The sequence below is a fragment of the Morone saxatilis genome, unplaced genomic scaffold (assembly GCF_004916995.1).
Source record: "Morone saxatilis isolate NCDOM2014 unplaced genomic scaffold, NCSU_SB_2.0 Contig9, whole genome shotgun sequence".
In the NCBI taxonomy this organism is placed as follows: domain Eukaryota; kingdom Metazoa; phylum Chordata; class Actinopteri; family Moronidae; genus Morone; species Morone saxatilis.
Window position 1 is genome coordinate 21,392,125 of NW_023340268.1, and position 21,098 is coordinate 21,413,222.

At 39.6% G+C, this 21,098-nt stretch overlaps 1 protein-coding gene across 2 annotated transcripts in view; it reads right to left on the minus strand.

Moving 5' to 3' along the window:
• The window catches only part of top2b (DNA topoisomerase II beta), a 32,918-nt gene that overhangs the window by 2,793 nt on the left and 9,027 nt on the right, over nt 1-21,098 (minus strand). The window contains exons 5-35 of one of the 2 annotated variants that reach the window (XM_035681148.1): nt 20,731-20,876; nt 20,545-20,642; nt 19,752-19,964; nt 18,836-19,009; nt 18,631-18,732; nt 18,405-18,542; nt 18,162-18,300; nt 16,277-16,434; nt 14,369-14,494; nt 14,186-14,296; nt 13,851-13,956; nt 13,627-13,736; nt 12,106-12,198; nt 11,721-11,835; nt 11,226-11,347; nt 10,792-10,940; nt 10,051-10,282; nt 8,757-8,891; nt 8,378-8,578; nt 8,059-8,254; nt 7,870-7,961; nt 7,453-7,608; nt 7,198-7,281; nt 6,117-6,311; nt 5,907-6,033; nt 5,326-5,484; nt 4,339-4,540; nt 3,999-4,081; nt 2,974-3,066; nt 2,610-2,738; nt 2,419-2,504 (exon numbers count right to left, since the gene is read on the minus strand). In XM_035681148.1, the coding sequence (XP_035537041.1) occupies nt 2,419-2,504; nt 2,610-2,738; nt 2,974-3,066; nt 3,999-4,081; nt 4,339-4,540; nt 5,326-5,484; nt 5,907-6,033; nt 6,117-6,311; nt 7,198-7,281; nt 7,453-7,608; nt 7,870-7,961; nt 8,059-8,254; nt 8,378-8,578; nt 8,757-8,891; nt 10,051-10,282; nt 10,792-10,940; nt 11,226-11,347; nt 11,721-11,835; nt 12,106-12,198; nt 13,627-13,736; nt 13,851-13,956; nt 14,186-14,296; nt 14,369-14,494; nt 16,277-16,434; nt 18,162-18,300; nt 18,405-18,542; nt 18,631-18,732; nt 18,836-19,009; nt 19,752-19,964; nt 20,545-20,642; nt 20,731-20,876 (4,270 nt within the window). Of the gene's footprint in view, nt 1-2,418; nt 2,505-2,609; nt 2,742-2,973; nt 3,067-3,998; nt 4,082-4,338; nt 4,541-5,325; nt 5,485-5,906; nt 6,034-6,116; nt 6,312-7,197; nt 7,282-7,452; nt 7,609-7,869; nt 7,962-8,058; nt 8,255-8,377; nt 8,579-8,756; nt 8,892-10,050; nt 10,283-10,791; nt 10,941-11,225; nt 11,348-11,720; nt 11,836-12,105; nt 12,199-13,626; nt 13,737-13,850; nt 13,957-14,185; nt 14,297-14,368; nt 14,495-16,276; nt 16,435-18,161; nt 18,301-18,404; nt 18,543-18,630; nt 18,733-18,835; nt 19,010-19,751; nt 19,965-20,544; nt 20,643-20,730; nt 20,877-21,098 lie in introns of both variants that reach the window. The other variant, XM_035681147.1, reaches the window with a different exon arrangement.

The window sequence follows — 21,098 nt, forward strand, 5'->3', positions numbered from 1 at the left end:
GATCCCAGAGGCTTAAATTCAGACTCAACCTGTATGAGCTGAAGGAGGGTCGCCAGATCAAGCCCAAGACCTTCATGAGCATGGTGTCCAACCTGTTGTATGAAAGGAGGTGAGTGCATTGAACCCACGTCCAACTTAAAAGCTGCAGACAGAAGACATGCTTTAGGCGTATAGACACATAGAAGGCGATCTGGCTGATATGTGATCCTCTCATTAGGTTTGGGCCGTACTACATTGAGCCTGTGATCGCCGGACTAGATCCCAAAACCTTAGAGCCATTCATCTGCTCCTTGGATTTGATTGGCTGCCCCATGGTGACGGAGGACTTTGTTGTGAGCGGCACCTGTTCAGAGCAGATGTACGGCATGTGTGAATCTTTGTGGGAGCCGGACATGGTAAGTAGTGTGTGAAGTTTGAGGTCACTCTCACACCTGGTTGCTGAATGCTAAACAGCCAGCTTATTTGTGTGCAAATAGTATTCCCCTAAGGATGCCACAGGATAATGAGCTTCTTGTGTATGTACAGTCATTGTTACTATTAACTTCCTTATGTGGAAAATGGTCAGATCTAAGTTTTGGGGCAGAGAACTACAAGATTAAAATAATGGTTAATTTCTGCAGCCAATAACTGACAGTTTCAACACAGCACTAAAGAAGGATCAAATTCTGCCACTTTGTAATTTGGGATATTTGTTGTTTATGCCATAGAGCCACATGCGGCTCGTCAAGCTTTAATTGGTGGCTCGCATGGTAGCTTATAACAATATGGTAACACAGCCAATACATTTTTTCAAATGTGCTACATAAATATACAGTGAACACTGCACTACAAAAACGCAAACATCTGCATTATACTTTCCTTTCACCGTATTAATTATGGTGTTTCCGCTAAAGGGGCCACTGTCAACACCTGGCAACGCAGCCTGGTTAACTGTTGTTTACACTTGACTGCAAGTGCAGGCTTGCAGCCCGTTCCGTTCCGCCAGTGTTAGATGCAGGCACAAAATGGATCGATTTCTAATTAAAAATGGGCAAAAACCAGACGGACAGACACACAGCGTTGTAACGAATAGTGAGGAAAAAGATTCTGAGGAAGCGGCAAACGAAAATCAACATGAAGACGCCGGAGAGGGACGAGAGGGCAAACGTCAGGTGTTCCCAGTAAAAAACGAAAGGTAGGAGGCATACAAGCATGAGCACAGGAATTTTCAAGAGAAGTGATAGACGAATTCTTTATTTGTTTCTCTTCATGGCATGAACCCTCTGTGGCTTAATATGCAAAAAAAAAAAAAAAAAAAAAAAAAGCGCGGCTGTTTCAAACAAAGCAACTTGGAGCGTCATTTCAAAAACAGTGCATCAAAATTTCAATGAAAGTTATCCGCCTGGGCAGTGAACTCAGAAAGAAGAAAAGAGCCTCCCGCTCATCCCAGAATTAGGTAAAATATGCTTAATTGAAAATGGTATTAGGCTGTGTTGTTTCTTTTTTTGTGGGATGTCCAATTTATATGTAGAAATGCACATTTGCAAAGGTGAGTTGGTATGTTGTCGTAAAAATGGCTCTCCCCTTAATTTTGCTCTGCCAATGCGGCTCTTGTGAAAAAAATAGTGAGGATCACTGAACTAGTTGGACCCTTCTAAAAAGCCAGTGGCAAACTACTTATAATAACTTCAGGGTCACGACAGAAAAACCCATAAAGTTAAGAAATAATATTTCCACACATGCATTATAGATACACTAACCGTATATGCACAGGCACCAAAACATTTCATACCTAAAAACGGTACATGCTGAGGTTCAAATCCAAGAAATTCTGCATTGTGGTAACTTAATATATACTGTATGTATTCTTTTCTGGGAATTGCTGGGTGTCTGTAACTCAATTTTATAAGGGGAGTACGGTCTAGACTCTAGATCTGCTCTATATGAAAAGTGTCCTGAGATGACCTCTGTTATGATTTGGTGCTTTAAAAAGAGAAAAGAATATGCTCTGTACAGACCTTCAGTGGAGCTGGGTCTGGAGTAGTTCTGTTCAGCACTCAGGAGATGAAATGGCCTTAAACTGGCTCTTTCAATACTTTTACTAACTAATGGAAAATATACTTCAATGGATGTACTGTATAAGAAGGCCATCCACTGGCAGCAATGGTTTAACCAACCTGTAATGCTAGTGGTTTCTGGCAAAGATCTTTACTCTTGTTTTAGCAGATAAAGCAGATTATTTGAAATCTGTATTTCTAAGACATGCGGTACTTGTTGTCAAGCCAATGTAAATATGCCACAGAGAGCATAATAATGTACACGGAGCAGAGGGAGTTTCTGTTAAACCTCTCTCCCATTGCTGATGTTCTCAGTAGCAGCTTATAAATTTGACATGTCAAACACCAACACTGCATCTATTAAACACAGGAAGACACTCACTCTGCCTGCAGGTTTTGCCACTTTCTTCATTGGACTGTAATCCTCTTCAGAGCCAGAGCCCTTCCTCTTCCTCCCCCTGCCTTTACCTGCACACAGTTCATCAGAACAGAAGGTTACCCAAGCATTCACCATCAGCAGCAGTGTGAAACTTATTTATTTATTTATTCATGAAAGCACAGTCTGTGCTGTACCTTTAAGAGCTGGTGCTGGCTTCTTGGACCCGGTGTCAGAGTCAGAGTCCCAGATGGATTTATCTGGTTTCTTTGCTTTTGGTGCTGGTGGCTTCTTGGGTTTGGGAGCTGCATCAGAGGGCTTCTTAGCTGCTGTAGATCACAGAAACATCATGAAATAGTGCGTACACATAGTGACTTATCCAGCACAATCACTCTTGTTGGAAGTAATAATAGGCTTTGAGTCACACAATGTCCTTATAATATTCATTATTCGACTTAATGAGCTCCACTTTAAATGTCATTGAATTCATGAACAAATCAGTAATCCCCTCTCCCATGTGTTATGATGCTGCTCCCTCTAGGGGACGTAGTGAGTCACTACCTTTCTTTGCTGGCGATAGTTTGTCAAATGCAGAGCTGCTGGAGTACGTGGAGAACACCGGGCCGTTATCGTCACTGTCAGACTTGGACCCATCTACAAAGCAAACACAGGCCAAAGATCAGCAGCTGCTCTTTTTGTACTGATTACTGTCGCACAGACATTTCTGACTGGATTAACATTTTGTAAACCATAAAATTCATATTTTGCACATTTCATCCCGACCCACAATCCTCTGCAGACTTCATGTAAATATGGAGCTTTTCATAATATTTTTTAATATTGTGTATGAAACACAGTACTTACTTCACATCTTGTCTTTGTTGTATACACCTAAGCGTTTACATACTTGTTGTTATCCTATGTGACAGTTGACATTCTTATGATTGTGTCCTGTACAAACTGATCAGTACTGTTACTTTTATCAGAATCAGAAATACTTTAATAATCCCAGGGGGAAATAACTTAAATTAAGTTACTTAAAAACTTATGGATCACAGTGAGCTTATTTTATTAGCCATCAATAAATATTAGTCCTGCAGTACAGGATGGGAATAAAAAAAAACATCTTTTTTCTAATGTATATTTGTCATTTGGAATTAAAGTTATTGTCACTGCAATACCTTAGTGTCACTGTAAATCAAGAGTAAAGTAATACATGTGAATACACTTTCTCGATACCCTTTATAGATAAAATGAGCAGAGATGGGAATGTTTTGGCTAATACAGTTAAATACTGAAAAATCTACATACTTCACATTGATGCAAAAAGTTGCAATTATGTCCACAATGGCCTAACACAACCAGTGATACAAAATGGATAGATAACAGGTATAGAGCAGCAACAATTAAAACAATTCATCAGCACAAATTTTGATAACTGATTGTTTGAAGAGAAAATGCCAAAACACTCTTGGACCACACCACGCAAAAAAGCAGATGAATCAATGTTATCAAAATCCTCATATCACAAAACCCTACATTGCAGTATATAGCAGCAGATACATGGAACTGCAGCTTGTACTCACCACTGTCATTGCTTTTTTCAGAGAAGGCTGACTTGGACGAGAAGATGCTGGTTGTCTCTTTCTTTTTAGCTACAGGTGCAGACCTTCAAAGGGCAGAAACAACATTTTATTAGATAGCAGACAGTAGAGAGAGTGCAGGAAACGAGGAGGGAGACGAAGCACTGGCATGCAACCACATCCCTTGTTAGATTTGACTCGAGACGTTATGCCTACGTGGTAAGTGTCTTAGACCCCTGAACACCTGCTCTGTCATTGTCCCTTTATACATATAGCAACCATTCCTACAAACATTCTATTTCAGCGTGTTCAGACGAGCTTCTGACTGCGCTTTAAACCTTACATTGGCTTTTGTTTAGGGGGAGAGTAGGAGACTTCGTCATCGTCCTCATCATCATTATGATCGTTGTAGTGCCCCTTGGTCTCAGAGGAAGTGAAGTCATCTTTAAAAGACCTCACTGGAGAAGAAGCAACATCATCATCGCCATTCTCCTCTTCATCAGCCTCCTCCTCTGAGAAGTCAAACGTGTATTTTGGCTTGGCAGCTGGAAGACAGAAGCAGAGTGTGTCAAACCAAATTATCATTGCTGTGGATTCTGGTGCCTTGTACAATAATTATTCGTGTTGCGGCTGGGTTGCATCAGACTGCGCCCTCAGACAGTTGAAGCCGACAGAGGCTAATCACACTGAGGAAACGTAGACACAGTTCACAACTTATTTTTGGCACTAGGCCACTTCAAGTGGATTGAAATGAAATGTTACCAGTTAGCCTGTAACCAGCTACCTGATGCTGACGGTGGCTCGTATCAAACAACTTGTACATATTAAAAGACAAAGGCTGAAAAAGACACAGTGGATGCTGCAACAGTATAACAAGCTACAAATAAAAGGAACATTTAAGTATCAAAAGACTGATGCTCAATTCATTTATTCTAATTCTTTGAAAGCTCTGTTCCGATAAGTATAGGGAACAGATCCAGACCCTTTAAAGGATGAGTTTGTATTTTTTAAGGCTGTCTTAATCCAACAATCACATACCATATGAATGTTGAAAGTGTTATTAGTCACTGGAATGATTTCTCCAGTCTAGGGCTGGGTGTAAGCATTCACAATATGACAATTAAATGATTATCCTGGCCAAAATAATTGCAATTCCACGTGGCTCACTCAGGCTTTGTCTCACTCACCTTGTTAGTAGATACATTCACAAGATTTGTTGACTGGAGGGAAACTATAGAATATCACTGGATTTAGCCAATAAGATAAATAAACTATAGTGGTGCTAGTGATTACTACTATTCATACTACATTTAATTAGTATTAACTTTACCTGATGCCCTCTGTGACTTGTTCTCTCTGGGGATGATGGGCTCACTGTTCTCCAGGTCACTGTCTGACTTTGACTCGTCATCAGACCAGGGGTTTCTCTTCTTCACCTTCTTAGCAGGGGTACCTTTGGGTCCTGGAGGTTTTCTCACTCTGGGAGCCGCTGGAACACAGTAAACAAGATACTAGGCTACAGTCATACTAGACTGTTGTTTCTCCTTAGCGACAGAAGGAGGCTCCTGGTAGTTCAATAAGTGATTCTACAGTTTTTTCAGTGCACTGAGCATCAAAAAGGCCAGAGGTAATAGCTACTATCAAACCAGTCTAACACAGTAAACCAGGGAGAAAGAAGGCCATATCATATCCGTCTATGCTGATAAATCATTGATCCACTCATACACAGTCCAATTCCATCATTTCTTACAACCCTCAACCTCAATCTTCAAAGTCTCTTAAGTCTGCAAATGAAAAACATGTAGCAGTTTTCCATTTGGCATTTTTAATTTCATACTTTTACATTTGGACAGAAATGGCAATTGCGAAATCACTGAAACTACAAGTGAAAGTTTTCCTCTGTTTACTGACCAGGCTCTTTCTTCTCTTTCTTGACACGTGGAGCCTTTGGTTTGGCTACAGAGTTTTCTGCTGTTGCTCCCTCACCGCCCAAACCATCATCTTCAAACTCCAGCTTTACTGCCAGATCTGCATCACCCTGAGAGAAAAAACACAGTCCGTCACTATCCCAGAGTCCTGATATCGCTCTTAGCATTCCAGTATTCCATTAGCCGCTGTTACCTTCTTCTTTTTGGTCAGTTTCTTGGCTGCATCAGATTTGAGCGGCTGAGTTGGAGGCTCCACCCTGCGACCAAATGGAGAGGGCATAGTCTCCTCCAGGTTCATCTTCTTCACTTTAGGTTTTCCCACCTTCCCCTTCACCAGTTTGATGCCCTTGCCTAAACTCTGCTCCTCTCGCTCGTGGGCCTCCAATTTCTGATGGACAAAATAACAACTTTCTAAATACATTGTCAAGTAGAAGCAGAGTGGCCAGCTCAAACAAATAAAGGCCAAGTAGAAAACAGTAAAAAACAATAGCTCACATGGATTCAGCAACACTAATTCCATCATTCCTCACTGCTCTCATGATATTCTTTTGAAAAAGAAATACTGGTAAAGTTTCAAGTCAAAATTCTTTAGAGACCAGGGAGGGATTATGTCCTCTGAGCCGCTGGAAGGCTTTAATGTGAAACATTAGTGCAGTATGTGTTGCATTTTACTGACAGTAGCTATAAGGAGAAGCTCAACATTTTTGTAGTATACATTCATGAAACTGATATCAGTATTCTCATCCAACTCTCCAACAGAAAACAAATGTCTGTCCATTAAATGTAAAAACATCAACCAGCAGCCAGTTAGCTTAGCAGTGGAAACAGCAAGCCTGGTTCTGTCCAATATGTTGTATATTTATGGGACAGTTTTTTATATGGATTAAATAAAGCTATATAATCTGTTTCAGAGGTGCTGGTAAGTGTATTTTCTTGCCTTTGGACAGAGCCAGGCTAGCCGTTTCCCTCTGCTTCAGTCCTTATGCTAAGCTAACCAAACCACAGAGTGCTCATGGGAGTGGTGTTGATCTTCCAGGAAACAAAGTCAATTCTCTAATAGTATTTCTGTTAGAGAAAGAAAATAGTCAGCATGACATGATATACATTATACTAAGTTTCAATTTGTTTTTGATATCAAAATTCAGTCATTGACAACTTCACAACTACTTGCTAACAATGACTGAAAGCTCATCAACCCCTGAACTAAAATATCAATTATCACCCTCACAGCTAAGTAAGTGTTACAACAAAAATGTCTTAAACACAGAACTCACATCCAGCTCCTCGATGAATACCGCCAGGTCCTCCTTCCACAGATCCTCTGGTAACTTCTTCTGGAGATCATTCAGTTCTCCTCTCTGTACATCAGCACACATTCACTTTGTTAATCAACACATGTCAACTGTGGTCCTCCACCACAGTCAATTGAGCAAGGCACTGTGTAGATGACTGCCTCATTCCCATATATTTAACCCCTAATAGATGACTGTAAAGTGGCATGATGGGTATCTAGTGAGATGAAAATGTACCTTTTGGTCTCTCTGTTTGAGCAGCTCCTCCACCTTCTCTTTAGTCAGGCACCACAGAGGCATGTTGAGGATGTAGTTGAAGTTTGGCCCTGACGAAGAGCCCGAATCCAACGAGCCGTCACTCTCATTTCCGTCTTTGGAATCTTCTTCCTGAGCCTGTCAGAGAAAACATCTCATGATACAACAGAAACTCATTTGTGCCGCTTTCTCCACCTTCTGCCATGGTGAAGAGTGGTGCAAGAGCAGCTCCCTCTTGTGTTTGATAACAGTTATAGCAGAGAAAACTACAAACCTGAAACTAAAGCCAGTTGTTTTTGTTGCAATATGTAATTATGTAAACTACTTATTACAGGCCTAATGAATGTTGCTGCATGGTTTTGTGTGTGTAGATGTATGTCCAAGCTATTGGAACAGTACCTTTTCCTGAGACTTGGTCCAGGCAGCCACTGGATCGGACTCATAGCCTTTCTGGACCAGCATGCGGATCAGTTCACGCTTGGATTTGTTTTCTGTTGGGATAAAAAATAGTATGGATTTGAAAATAAAACATCTTTTCAGTGTTATACAAATCTGACACTTTTTAAAAAGGGTTTATGGAATTCTTACCGATTGAGACTTTTCCTTCAATCTTCTCCAGTACAAAGCGAGCCTGGTTGGACAGTTTGGCTGCCTCGGCTCCCAGGCTGCCCACTGCCCAGTCTTTCCTCAGTTTGTAGTAGTGCAGGCGGAGCTCAAAGAACTCCCTGAGGATGTCTTGGACTGAGTCATACCTCTTTAGACAACCCATATGGTCAAACAGCACCTGAGGATTAAGTGGTTTCAAAATCAGTTACAATTACATTGACAACTTAACAAAGCCATCCATATTTCAAGAACAAAAACACTGATGATTTCTATTTCACTTTGTGTTGAACGAACAGTTTACCATGGAGTTGCAGGTAAGGCTGGACTGCAACTTGAAGACTTTGTGGAGACCAGCTGCCTCAGCCTGGGCCAGTTTATCCTCAGACATGCGAACCACAAACTTCACTGTGGTATCTGTGTGGTATTCCTTATAATCATTGATGAGAGCTGGTGTTTTGTCACTGCCCTGCAACATAGGCTCCAGCACAGACTCCTTATAGGCCTGCACACAAAAGGGAAGAAACACAATAAAACATCTGACAATGCACACAAGATTTACCACACATCTAATTTTTATTGTTTTTTTGGTTGTATCCTATTATTAAATATTCCAGTTCCTCGTATGGACAGCAGTTCATTTCTATCTTCTAAAAATCAATCAAGAGAAAAGTGAATTGTACCTGTGTCCATGTCCGAACAGGAAGCTCTGTGATCTCGATGGTGTTCCTGTCTATGACAGACACCTCTCCACTGACTAGGTACTGGTTCTGACCCAGTTCATGGATCACCCCTTTGAAGTTTTTGTAGCTGGGAAGCTGTTTGGTGACAAAAAAATGACACAAAGAGAAAAACTAAGAGCATGTTCTAATTTTCCATCTAAAGGAAGAACTTCGTCTGCTGCCTGCCTCCACACTACAAGCAACAGGCCATGGAGGTCCATGAGCAATCAGGGACGCTGCTGTGTACTGCCAACATGCTCGGGGCTGCCAAAAATGTTCCTTTGTTATGTTTTCACAAAAGTGTGATTCAATGTTAGGCAAACACATAGTTGACTACTACATTCAGACTCCTAATTCTCTCAGTTTCTTTGAAGGAGTGCAGGAGTAAACAATTCAGATTCATTCATGCAGCAACGTTCTCTCAAGTTTTCTGAGAAAATATATGAAGTCAGACTGTTCACAGGAACAGTAAATATAAAAATAAGTAAATATAGTGATAGACACTAAAAAGAAATGAATTAAAATAGCTTGCTCAATGCAGAATTTAAGAAACAACCATAGCATACTCCATAAATATAATAATCTGATATTGAAATATGATGACAAAGGGATATTTAAGATATTTATCTATAAGAAGGGGAACTTCGAAACATTTTGGAGTGGAAAATCGAAAACACAGCCATAGCCCAGTAAACACAGTCAGCAGAGGGATGCACAGTAACAGTAGTATTGCAGGTGTGGAGGGATTTGACGCTCTGTGTTCGGACTAAGTTGAGGCCTAAAGAACTGCACAAATCTAAAAGCAGCCATTCATCTGTCTCACACAACAGAATTCCAGGAAAAGAATGTTCGTATTTTCTTTAACAAATTTAATAATCGCATCATGAGAATTACTCTAAAATATATAATCTAATCTTATTGAGGCTACACTCAGGTACCCTGACACTGTACATGTAATCTTTTATGGCAGAATCAAATACCTGACAAATAAATGTACTGTATGGTATTACTCTGATATACTGTAAATTACTTAATGACATACAACAGTTCTGCTCATCATGGGTTTGTAGTATTATCCTCAATGACCAACCAGAGATAATAAGGATAAAAGCTACTCCAGTATAAAACGTAAATCAGTAAGTGTAACAGTGTTAAGACATTATCATGTCACACAACCTAACCCATGGTCTATCAGAAATTAGAGACTCATCAATCAAGTCAAACAGAAACCGATTCATTCACCCAGACTGTTTACCATTGGCAGGGGGTCTTGGTGCTTCAGCATGCGATTGATGTTGTTGACGATCTCTCTGGGGTCGTAGTTGGGGATCTTACATGCCCAGCCAGTCCCGATGCCCTCGGCGCCATTCACCAGCACCATTGGAATGATGGGAATGTACCACTCTGGCTCCACCTTCTGGTTGTCATCATACAGGAACTTGAGCAGGTTGGAATCCAACGCTGGGAACAACAGCTTGGCAAGAGGACTGTGGGAAAGGAGATCACCATTATAATACTTTATATTACATTGTATAATATTTTAATCAATCTTTACTTTAGAGTTTATATAAAGGTTTCAGAGAAGAAACTAATTCTGTGAAATCACACAGAAAAGGCAAAGATGACTATTGGTATCATCAACTGGTATAACATGGTTTCGGCATGTTCACAGTTAACATTTAAGACTTTAAACCCATTATGAATGCAATTTAAGACCTATTGTACGTCTATACTGGCAAGATATGAAGGAATATCAGTATTGGGTCCATGTTGGTTGGCTTTTGTAGTTGTTACACTATGATCAATACAAATATATCCCCAAAACACATTTAAAAAGAGAGACTCAAACATGCAACTTTATACAAGTAACATTAAATCAGAAGATCATTTAAATAATTTTAAGGCCTAAAATTCAGATTATTGGATTTTAGACTTTTAAGACCCAGCTGACACCGTATATAAACAAAAGAATCTATTATATTCATCAATGCTTTACCTGAGCATGGTGAAGATGTAACGAGGGCTGGCAGCATCTTTGCCTCCATTGATGCGAGTACCAAACTGACCCAGTGGCTGCAGGATGTTCACATTGTTACTGCCCACGAAGTTCTGGGCCAAGTTCACGATGGTCATCATGAGAGCTTGCTACAGGGACAAATGGGAAATGGGTGGTCAGAAATAGTCAATAGAACAGAACTCAACACGCTAGCTCACAAAAGAAGGTAATGTAAAACATCTTAAGACTCACTTGTTCTGATTGGCCAAATAATTACTATAGTAAATGTTTAACTCGCGTCAAGATCCATTATTTTACACTGGATGGAACACTGAATAGAATCTCAAGCTAGCCTGCTAACTACTCATCCTCCCCATTGTTCACACACCTCTCACACCGTGTCACATGTCTGGAAGACACTGAGTTGACTGTACCTCTCCATGATGGTAGGCAGACATCTCTGCCACTGAACCAGCCAGCTGTGCTACCTTCACCTCCCTCTTGTCATTCCTCTTCATGCAGGTGAACAGCACCTTCCTCTGGCCCGGCTTTAAACCTGGAAACACACAATTCCCGTCATCAACACATCACCATTCTTCCAGAGTCAGAGCAGACAGTAATGGTTGTAACCATAGTAGGGCTGCCCCCTTATAGTCAACTTTATCGTTAGTCCCTTAGACTAATGAAAAGTAGGTCGACTAAGTTTCTTCTGATAGTAGCAGAAAAACATAAAAACGTCAAACTCCGTTCAGGATCTGCTCGTTGTCACCAGGACCGAAGTATCACTTCCATCAAGCGTGCAACCAGTCAACTATTAGCTTTATCTAACAGAAAATCTTTAGTTGGGGGCAGCCCTAAACCACAGTATGTTTCCAAAAGGATGTTTGTCGCAGTGAAACAGTTCATAGAGATGGCGTGAGTGTACATACCGTCAACCAAGGATGGAATGGATCTTTCATTGTCAGAGTTGGAGAATAGGATCAACTCTTTGTTGATGAAGTCATTGTAGGAGAGGTGCCTGGCCTGAGTTCCATACAGGTATTGCTGAAAAATTTAAATGAATACACATTTGTTGTAGCACAGGAATAACTCTACTATCAACAAATCTACAATAATTGTTTTTCCAGTTCAAATATATCTGAGGAAGACCACACCAATTATTGAATTCCACCTAATCAGAGTTTGTGAAGTTTGGCCCAAAGAATTCCCACAGTGGGAGCAGCACACACATAACAACTAAAACATACACATTAACACATCTCGACTTTCTTTCCCGCATAACTGCCTCACACAGCTTTGAGCAAAGCCACAAACCTCTGGCAGGCCGTGCATCCTCCTCTGGCGTCTGTCCTCCATGAAGTTAGTCAGCCACTCTTTCCTGTCATCTGTCTTCTTCTTACTGAAGGCCTGCAGCAAAACAAGCACAACACAACAGCTCAGCCTCCATTGACTACATTCTGTAGTCTGTAGAGTATCATCAGTATCATATTTGTACTCTTCTCTACTTTATTTATTTAAAAAAAAACATAATTCTTGTACATACGAATATGTTTAGATACTATTGTATGTATAATATAACATAAGTTGGGCACCACTGTAGTAGTATACTTGAACAAGCAACAAAAACTCTGAGGCCAGAAAAATGGGACCTCTTGTAGAGTGTAATCAATCCAATATATAATAATGGAATATCCCCACCACAGACCTTACTTTAACAGGCTAATAATGTCAGTAGAGGAGTGATTCCGGTGTAGTATATTTGATCTTTAAATGCCATACCAGGTGTTATATTTTAAAAGGGAGGTTTCAGACTCCTGCTCCCCTAGAGCAGTGATTCCCAACCAGAGGTACTTGTACCCAGGAGGAACTTCTGCAGTTGCCAAAGGTTACTTGGAAAGATTGAAGAGAGACTCGACTGATTAGTGTTTATATATACACATATTTACTGAGTCAGCTTTAACGCCTGAACACTAAAATTACACAGCTAGCTAACAGACAAGTGAATAAATGGTTGAGATGTAGAGCTAATTATCAACTTAATGTTCTTCAACTATTTGTCCATGACTTCTTAAACTAATGCATAATGGTCAAATAGATACAAGTAACTGATATGATAGAAATTAACTTAACACAATGGTTAAACAGCTAAAAGTATTCAATGGTGACAGAGCTAAAAGTAGTGGATACATTGTTCAACAAGTTAAAAGTAATGGATAAATGGTTGAAAATGTTTTAATTGTAAACTAAATGTAGAAAGAAGAAAATCTGTGTAAAATCTAAAATAGTGGATAGAATATTGTAGATAGATAGTAAACTTTCACTATATCCTGACAGTATTACATGAGACACTAGTGCTCCTAATGGCATTTGTAAGAATCTACCGGGCCTGAATGAAAACAACCAATCAGAGCTGAGAAAGATACAAAGATACTTTGGGTTGGTGGCTTGAAGATAATGGATTGTTGAGTCTCATTCACAGCGTTGGTATTTGACAATCTGGGAATGAGTATCAACAATCAAATATTTTCTTGGCACTGATTGGTTGTTTTCGTTCAGTAATGGATTAATGGCTGCAATGTCCAGTTTCTCACACTTTAAGTGGTTACAGTGCACGGACAAAACTGTCTAAACTTAACATTTATAGTTCAGCTGTATCAAATTCTAACATCCCATTTAAAATCAATTCAAATGAAACATGTTTAGAACATGATAGGTGGTGTTGATAAAGAGGTGCTTTAACTCATCAAACAGGGCTGTGGGGGTAAGTTAGAAGAAAGGGTTGGGAGCCACTGCCCTACAGAGCAGTATATACTGTAACTGTAGCGTTAAACTGACCAGAGTAATGGCAGCATCGTCCTCTGCCCCGCTGTATCTGAATGTGATGCGATGCTTCTCCATGTCGGCAAAGTATTCCTTCGCCTCTTTGCTTGTACTTGTACCCAAACCTGGAACATATATTTTACAGTTTTAAACATGTTTTTAAAACAAGGACAGAATTTTCATTTGCAAAGTGGATATTGATACTGCATATTTAAATATTTATACTTGAGTTATCAAACCTTTGTAGTACTTTATATGCCAGGTTTTATAGTTCTCTGTTTGTTTCTTCCATTCATCAAACTCTGGAATGCTGTAAAAGGCCAGCTCCTGCTTGTTCTTGGTCACCTGCAGACAACAGATTGTCAGTGAGGTCCAGCTTTACGGTACAACTGTGCAACAAATATTTCATGCAAACCTGTGACACAAACAATCCTTTTTAAAAAGTTCTCCACAGAATTAGCATTTCACTCCTACATCATTATCATACGTGTGATGGACAGTTTGGAACAGAAAGGATCCACATCCTTTTCACAGCATTTTGTGCGAGTGTATTGAGATGGTAATGTACTCTTACTTTGACAATGGGTGTGATGAATTCCTCCAGGAATGTGTGTTTCAGTAGGGATGGCCAGTTGTGGTGGAAGAAGTTGATAAGAAGACCTTTGATATGGGAGCCATCTTGATCCTGGGACAAGATAAGAAATGTTAGAACTACTGCTTAACGTGTGTGTGTGTGTGTGTCCACGAGACAGGTCACCTGATCCGTCATGATCATGATCCTGCCGTAGCGCAGGCTCCTCAGTGACTCCGGGTCATCGTAGCTCTTTTTATATTGCAGGCCAACAATTTTGATGATGTTGTTAATCTCAGCATTTTCCATGATCTGTTGACAAAAAGGGAAACGTCAGATGTAAGACAGGAATAATAAAGCTCCATTAAGGGGAGACACTGCAGATGAACAGGGTAAAAAATAAATAAAAAAAACTAACTGCAATATATCACCATGAAACTTCCCCCAGTGTACTAACATTTAAAATAATTATTTTACTTTAAGTTCTGATATTGTATGTTTACATACACAAATGAGGCATTATATAGGAATATAATGTCAGAGAAATGTATAACATATGAACAAACCCCTGTAGAAACCTTCAGACTATAGACAGGAAAAAGACTGGAAGGCTTGCTGGATGTAAGTGCTAGTTTTTTTATGGCTTAGAGTGAGAAAATTTGGAGAAAATGGCCTTTAAAAAAAAAAAGGGTATGTTTTGTGAAATTCCATACATTTCAGGTGAATAAGGTAAAAATGTATTACTAATAGACCATCAGCATGAAACTTTCCCCAATTGATTATTTACATTAAGATGGGTTTTTTTTGTATTATGTTAAGTTTTCTAAAATGTTACGTTTGAATTATTGAATTATGTAAAAGGGAAGTAGATTATTCCCTCTGAGAATAAATCCCAGTCTATGCAGACTTTGGCTGCTTCCAGCTCATTGATTTGGCAAAACTAAAACAATGCTGGCTCATTTAAACTTTCCATTTCCTCAGCAGGAAATGGAAAGTGTTGAAGTTAATGTGAAGGTGATAACAAAAGCACAACATTTAAGCAACCAAAAAAAGAGCCAGACATTTTTTCAGTAGTTAACACCAAACCAGTGCTAACAGGACAGGGAATATTTGACATACATTCGGAGGAGGCAGAGCAAAGAGATACCCATGCTGGATGTTGAAGTGTGCATCTGTTTGGGGATAGAACAGGAAGCAGGCCAGGCTTCCTCTTCGTAGATTATGGCGCACAAAACAAATTTGAGTTGTGTTTTTTGGGCGACTTTATAAAACTTATAAACTGTCATCCAGTGGGAAACACTGAAACACCATCAGCACATCTTCAAACACTTCCCATCTAATTTTCTGTGCAGTTATGTCAGGTCTTCAACAATACACTTCTTTGAAAGTCTACTAGAGCTTTGTACCTTGCACTCTTCTAATAAATATTTAACAATTTTTTGTTGTAGAGAGTCATGGAGTGTCATCCTAGTTTTCATGACACCACTCTTAAATTTGTTTAGTAGAGCATGCTGGGGCATTACGACGCTGGAAAATGGGCACATTTCCTTATAACCCCAAAACATGCAACCACTGAGACCTCTAAATGACCTTATAGAGCCCCGCTCTGTTTAACATTTTGGCTAGTTTGGGGCACTGAGGGCACCCAATGCTGCCTACGGAGGAACAAATCAGTAAACGCACTCAGATGTGGGAAAAAGATGACCACGGATGACTTTTTTTGTTGAACTGTACTCCCACAGAAACAGACACCAGTCAATCTGTACCTGTGGGTGAGCTTTGACTCTGCTCCTCTTTGCTGGTGCACTTTATCAATGTTTAGCATGTGCTTTCACAGTATTTGAAACCATTCCTTTTAACAAACTAAATCATTTGAGTCATGTTCAGCCAATGTCAAACTGTCCAACTTGCTTCAATGAAAGCTGACTACTGTGCTAATCGTCAGAACTAAAGCTCAGAACCACTCATTCTAACACCACTCACCTTTTCAGCTGTGTTTGTAAGCAAAATCTAGTTACTGCTTTTTCACATGGGGTTTCTTTTATTTAGTCCACAATCTGCAGGTTATGTAGTCATTACTATACATTCTCGTACCTGCTTGTGTGTTGCCTCTCGCACGTTTAGGATCTTTCCTCTCAGTGGGAACACCCCGTAGCGATCGCGTCCGATGACTCCTAGTCCAGAGACAGCCAGGGACTTGGCTGAGTCTCCTTCAGTGAGGATCAGTGTGCATTCAGAGGAGTGTTTGCCACCTAGAACATGAGAAATGGGAAAATAAATAATTGATCCACTATTTATCATTGTATATTTTTCTGTGATCCAAACATACAGCCAATTCTCATTTCTGTCGCATTCTCATTCTCATCATCACTGAAATTTTGGAAAGCACAGGTGTTAAAGATAACATTAACAGAGATTTCCTGAGCCAATTCTTAGTATGGGTATCAGCTGAAATAAAGCTGTAAATATAAATATAAATATATATTAATATATAAATAAATCTGATTCTTTCTTTACTGCACTTTTTACCGTGTTTTGGCCACCTCAGCCTGCTACAGCTGAAACAGCCTACAGTGCAAGTATTTTACGCCATATAAGTGTGTGAATGTGAGAAGTGCACCAGTGCAACTCTGAATCCTGACCAAAGTTGGCAAAATACACAGGTCTGCACTCTCACTTTAGCAAACTACAAAATATTCAGATAGCAGCTTTTCATTTGTAGCCGAAATTAACCATCACTTTTGATTGAGTAAGTAACTCAATGACAGCACAAAATGAAACTCATTTTTGAGCCAAGAAGCTCCACTCTGTTACTCCATTGTACAAACGCCAGTAGAAAAGTCCAGCAGAGCCATACGTCTTTCTCTTTGGCAGATCGCTTCATGTCAATGTCAGGAGTCGTATTGTCCCCTCTGAACGTCACTCAAACCACAGCAACAGTTAGAGCAACAATTTGAGGGCATTAAATGTATAGTTTTGAATGAGGACCTTCAGTATTTTGAAGTAATCAACTTTTTTTAAGGACAAATTTAGTAGCGTGCAGCTGTCATTCGAATACACCAGATACAGATTTTTACCAATATTGTGTATCTGTTGCTGCTGCTCTAAGACCTAATTTATCTGATCAGACTTGTTTTGGGCAGATACACAGTATGAAAAGAACTTGGTTCAAGATAAAAAAAAAACTTAATTGGGATACCCTTAAATTGTGATTATCTTGACAGATATTACAATTTCAGTATGATTCATGATAACCACTGAAAAAAACTTAAATCATGATAAGACATTTGCTTGTCTGTACCAAACAAACATATTTTCTTACATCTGGAGAACAAGTTTTGGAGGGCCGTGCATCTCTGCAGCACTACAATATTTTATTACAATGCTGTCTGTCACATATTTTACCTTTATCAAAAAACTGCTTCTGCAATCTGGATATTGCACTTCATAATTAATTAATTATAAAGCTGTTTGTCACACATTTGACCAATTGCTACTTTGTTAGGTGTTCAGCTACCATCAATAAAACTCAACATTTGCAAGCTTCACATTAAAAGCTTACCAGAAAAGGGAGGCCTTGAACTGAATTGAAAATTAATTAATCATGACATGTTTACATGAAAAATGTTTGCATTAACAGCAACCAGAATGAAGAGAGATGCGTCTTATCAAAAAAATAATAAAATATACTTAAATAAACGTGGAAGGTCAGCAGTAACGGATCTGACCATTATTAGAGATGTTATATTTAATATTCCAGGTGTTATATGAGGCTTAAAGTAATTCCCATAATGCTCAAACAATGCACTGCTGAAACCTTGTAATGCCTTTTAAAACCATGAATGTGCAGTGTAAACCTCTCTCTATTCCCCTTTAAAACATTTATGTTTTAGTTTAAGAGGCTACAACCACAGCTCTGCTGTCAGTGGTGGGCATTGAGGGTAACACACATTAGTAAATAATAACACTGTTAACACACCAGCATCATTGGCGTCGTCTAGCTTGGGGATGCCTTTGATCTTGCTGTGCTTCACAGATGAACACTTCTTATTCAGCTGTGTCTGAGCTTTGAACTTCACCCAGTTGAGTATACTCTCAACGATCCCACAGTTGGTTGCCTGTGGGTGACAAAGAGACAGAATCCTTTCATGACTGATGCCCAGTTATTTGAGAAACTAAAAACAAGAGTGAGGAGTTGAAAGCGAATGAGAGGTTTCCTTACAGCCCTGACAAACTTGTCTGACAGAAGGCACTTGGACCCAAAGCTCTTGGTCTGGAGTGTCATGTTCTCCTTGGTCTGGGAGTCAAAGGAGGGGTTCTCGATCAGCGCGTTCACAAACACCCAGATGTGGTTCTTTACCTGAAGCACAAATGAGAGGAAGTTATCAACATGTAATGACAGCCACCGTAGGTTCGAAAATCCTGTATAAAATCATTGGTCCCTCTACCTGGAAGGGTTTGACTGACACTCCTGCCTTGTTCTTCTTCTTCACCACTTCAATAAGTTTGGACACTATCTGGTCCACCACATAGTCGATGTGTCTGCCACCCTGAGACATACACACGCTCAGTGTTAGAAGTTGTGTGAGTAAACATGGAAGCATAGCGTAAGGATGAGTTTCTCCCAGTGCTTCATTGTTAATATTTAGATACCTTGGTAGTGGCTATGCTGTTAACAAAGCTGATTTGTTGGAAGCCCTTCTCACTCATGGTGAGGCAAACCTCCCACCGATCATTCACAGTCTCATTCACCACCTTCAGTGCCACACCCGTCTCATCCAGTTTGTCCTTCACATACAGATCCACATAGCTGCGGAACCCATTCACCTTTAGTGACAGAAAGGACAGATAGTGAATGTTACTTATTGAAGCTAACACAATTTTAAACTCATTTCAGGCCTCATTATTATAATAATAAAATTATTAATAATTATTATAACAGACGAAGAGATGAAAACATTGATGAAAGACCGAAAAAAAAGGTCTCAAGGGTTGTTATCTTTCACCATTTGTACAACTGTCATCAAAACTGATACACCTATACAAGCATGCAGGTATCTGAATATGTAACTGAGATGTTCCACTAAATATATTTTATGACGCATTTGCACATTTAACCGGAAAAATCTACAAACTTGTCAGTAGCATAAACAGCCTTTTCAACTTTAACAAACATGATGAAATATACTTAGATAACAAGATTAGAAAGGTTTAGTATGTGCTGTCCACACACATAACTAGTGGCTATTAATCATTGGTTCTGTGGCTGTGTTACTTTCTGGATCCATACAGTAATCTACATCTAAAATAGCTACATAACCAGATGTACAAAGCTATTTTCAGATGTACCAGAAATGCCAGAAAGACTTCAGATCATCAGGACCCATCAATAATAGAAAACCTAAAATCTGGACTATAAACACAATGACTGATACCTAAAAAACACTTTACTGTAACTGTAATGTATCAACTGACATTTAAACCTCGGATTAATATTTAGAAACAATGTTAAAGCTAGTACAGTACAACAAGAAAAGAAATGTGTGATCAGATGGAGAAAGAGACTTACAGGTAATTTCTTCCCGTTTAGCGAGACTTTAACGCCCCTGCAGGAGCCGGCTATATCATATGCTCTACGGGTAAGAAGAGCTACAATATCCTTGTCCAGCTTCTCCATCTTGAACTTGGACAGGTCTGGCTGAAACGTCACGCAGGTGAAATCGTCCCCGTCAAAGAACTTGATCTTGGGGTCAGAAGTCTTGCTCATGTTGTTCTGCCATGTCTGAGGATGGTAAAACACATGGTAACATACACACATACCTGCTGTTGACTAGTTGTCATATCCACTTCGAAATTATGTATATAAGATTGTTTATTACATTTTAAATGACACAAGTATATGCACAATCCTCTTAAATTTAGACCACCCTTACTGTATCGAGAGCACTTAGTCTATCTCCCAAACAACCGTAATATGAAACACCCACTGACCTAGTGCCGATACAAACCTGCAGGGTGCAACCACAAAAAGTGATAATATAAACAACCTTACCTGAGATATGATCACATGTCAAAACCCTATAAAACAGCAATTACTTCATTGTGGCAGTGAAGATTTTGTATTATAAGCAGTTATTACAGTCTGTAAGATTACAAGCCCATCATTGCCTTGGGGGTATAATTGAACTGAAGTTGCAGTGGAGCACATTAGCAGCTGCTACAGCTGCCTGTGAACACAACTATGTTTGACTTACAGACAATTTGCTGCATTTACTGCCTTTACAGTGCCTTTAAATATGCCCTGTTCTTCAAAAACAAAGCGTTCAAACCATCAAACCACCTTAAACAGAAGACACCCTCACCTGTTTGAAACTGTGTCTGTATTCCTTGCAGGCAGTTTCCACTGTGAACTTGGTACTGAAGATGTTGCAGAGTTTAGCACCGTACCCGTTCCTTCCACCTGGGGTCAAACAAACCGTTAGCAACATTCACCTATCTAAACTAACTTCAATAACCACTGATAAAACTGCTACGATGGCTGCTCTCACCTGTGACCTTCTTCTCATCATCATCATAGTTGCTGGAGGTGAGCAAATGACCAAAAATGAGGGCTGGGACATACATCTTCTCATCCTTGTGCTCCACCACAGGTATTCCTTTACCATTGTTCCAGATAGAGATGGTGTTGGACTCACTGATGGAGGCAGAATAAAGGGAAGGATAAGCTACAGAGGCTATGTGAATAGAATTTGCTCACAGACAGACAATCTGAAATGTATTCATGTGGAGCACTGAGTATTGAACCTCAATACTTGTTGGTACCAACTGACTGTGTCTTAGTCACCACAAAAGATAATAAAAGTGTTCTTGATTCAAACAATAATTATGCAATTTTAGACTGCATTTTATTTTTCCA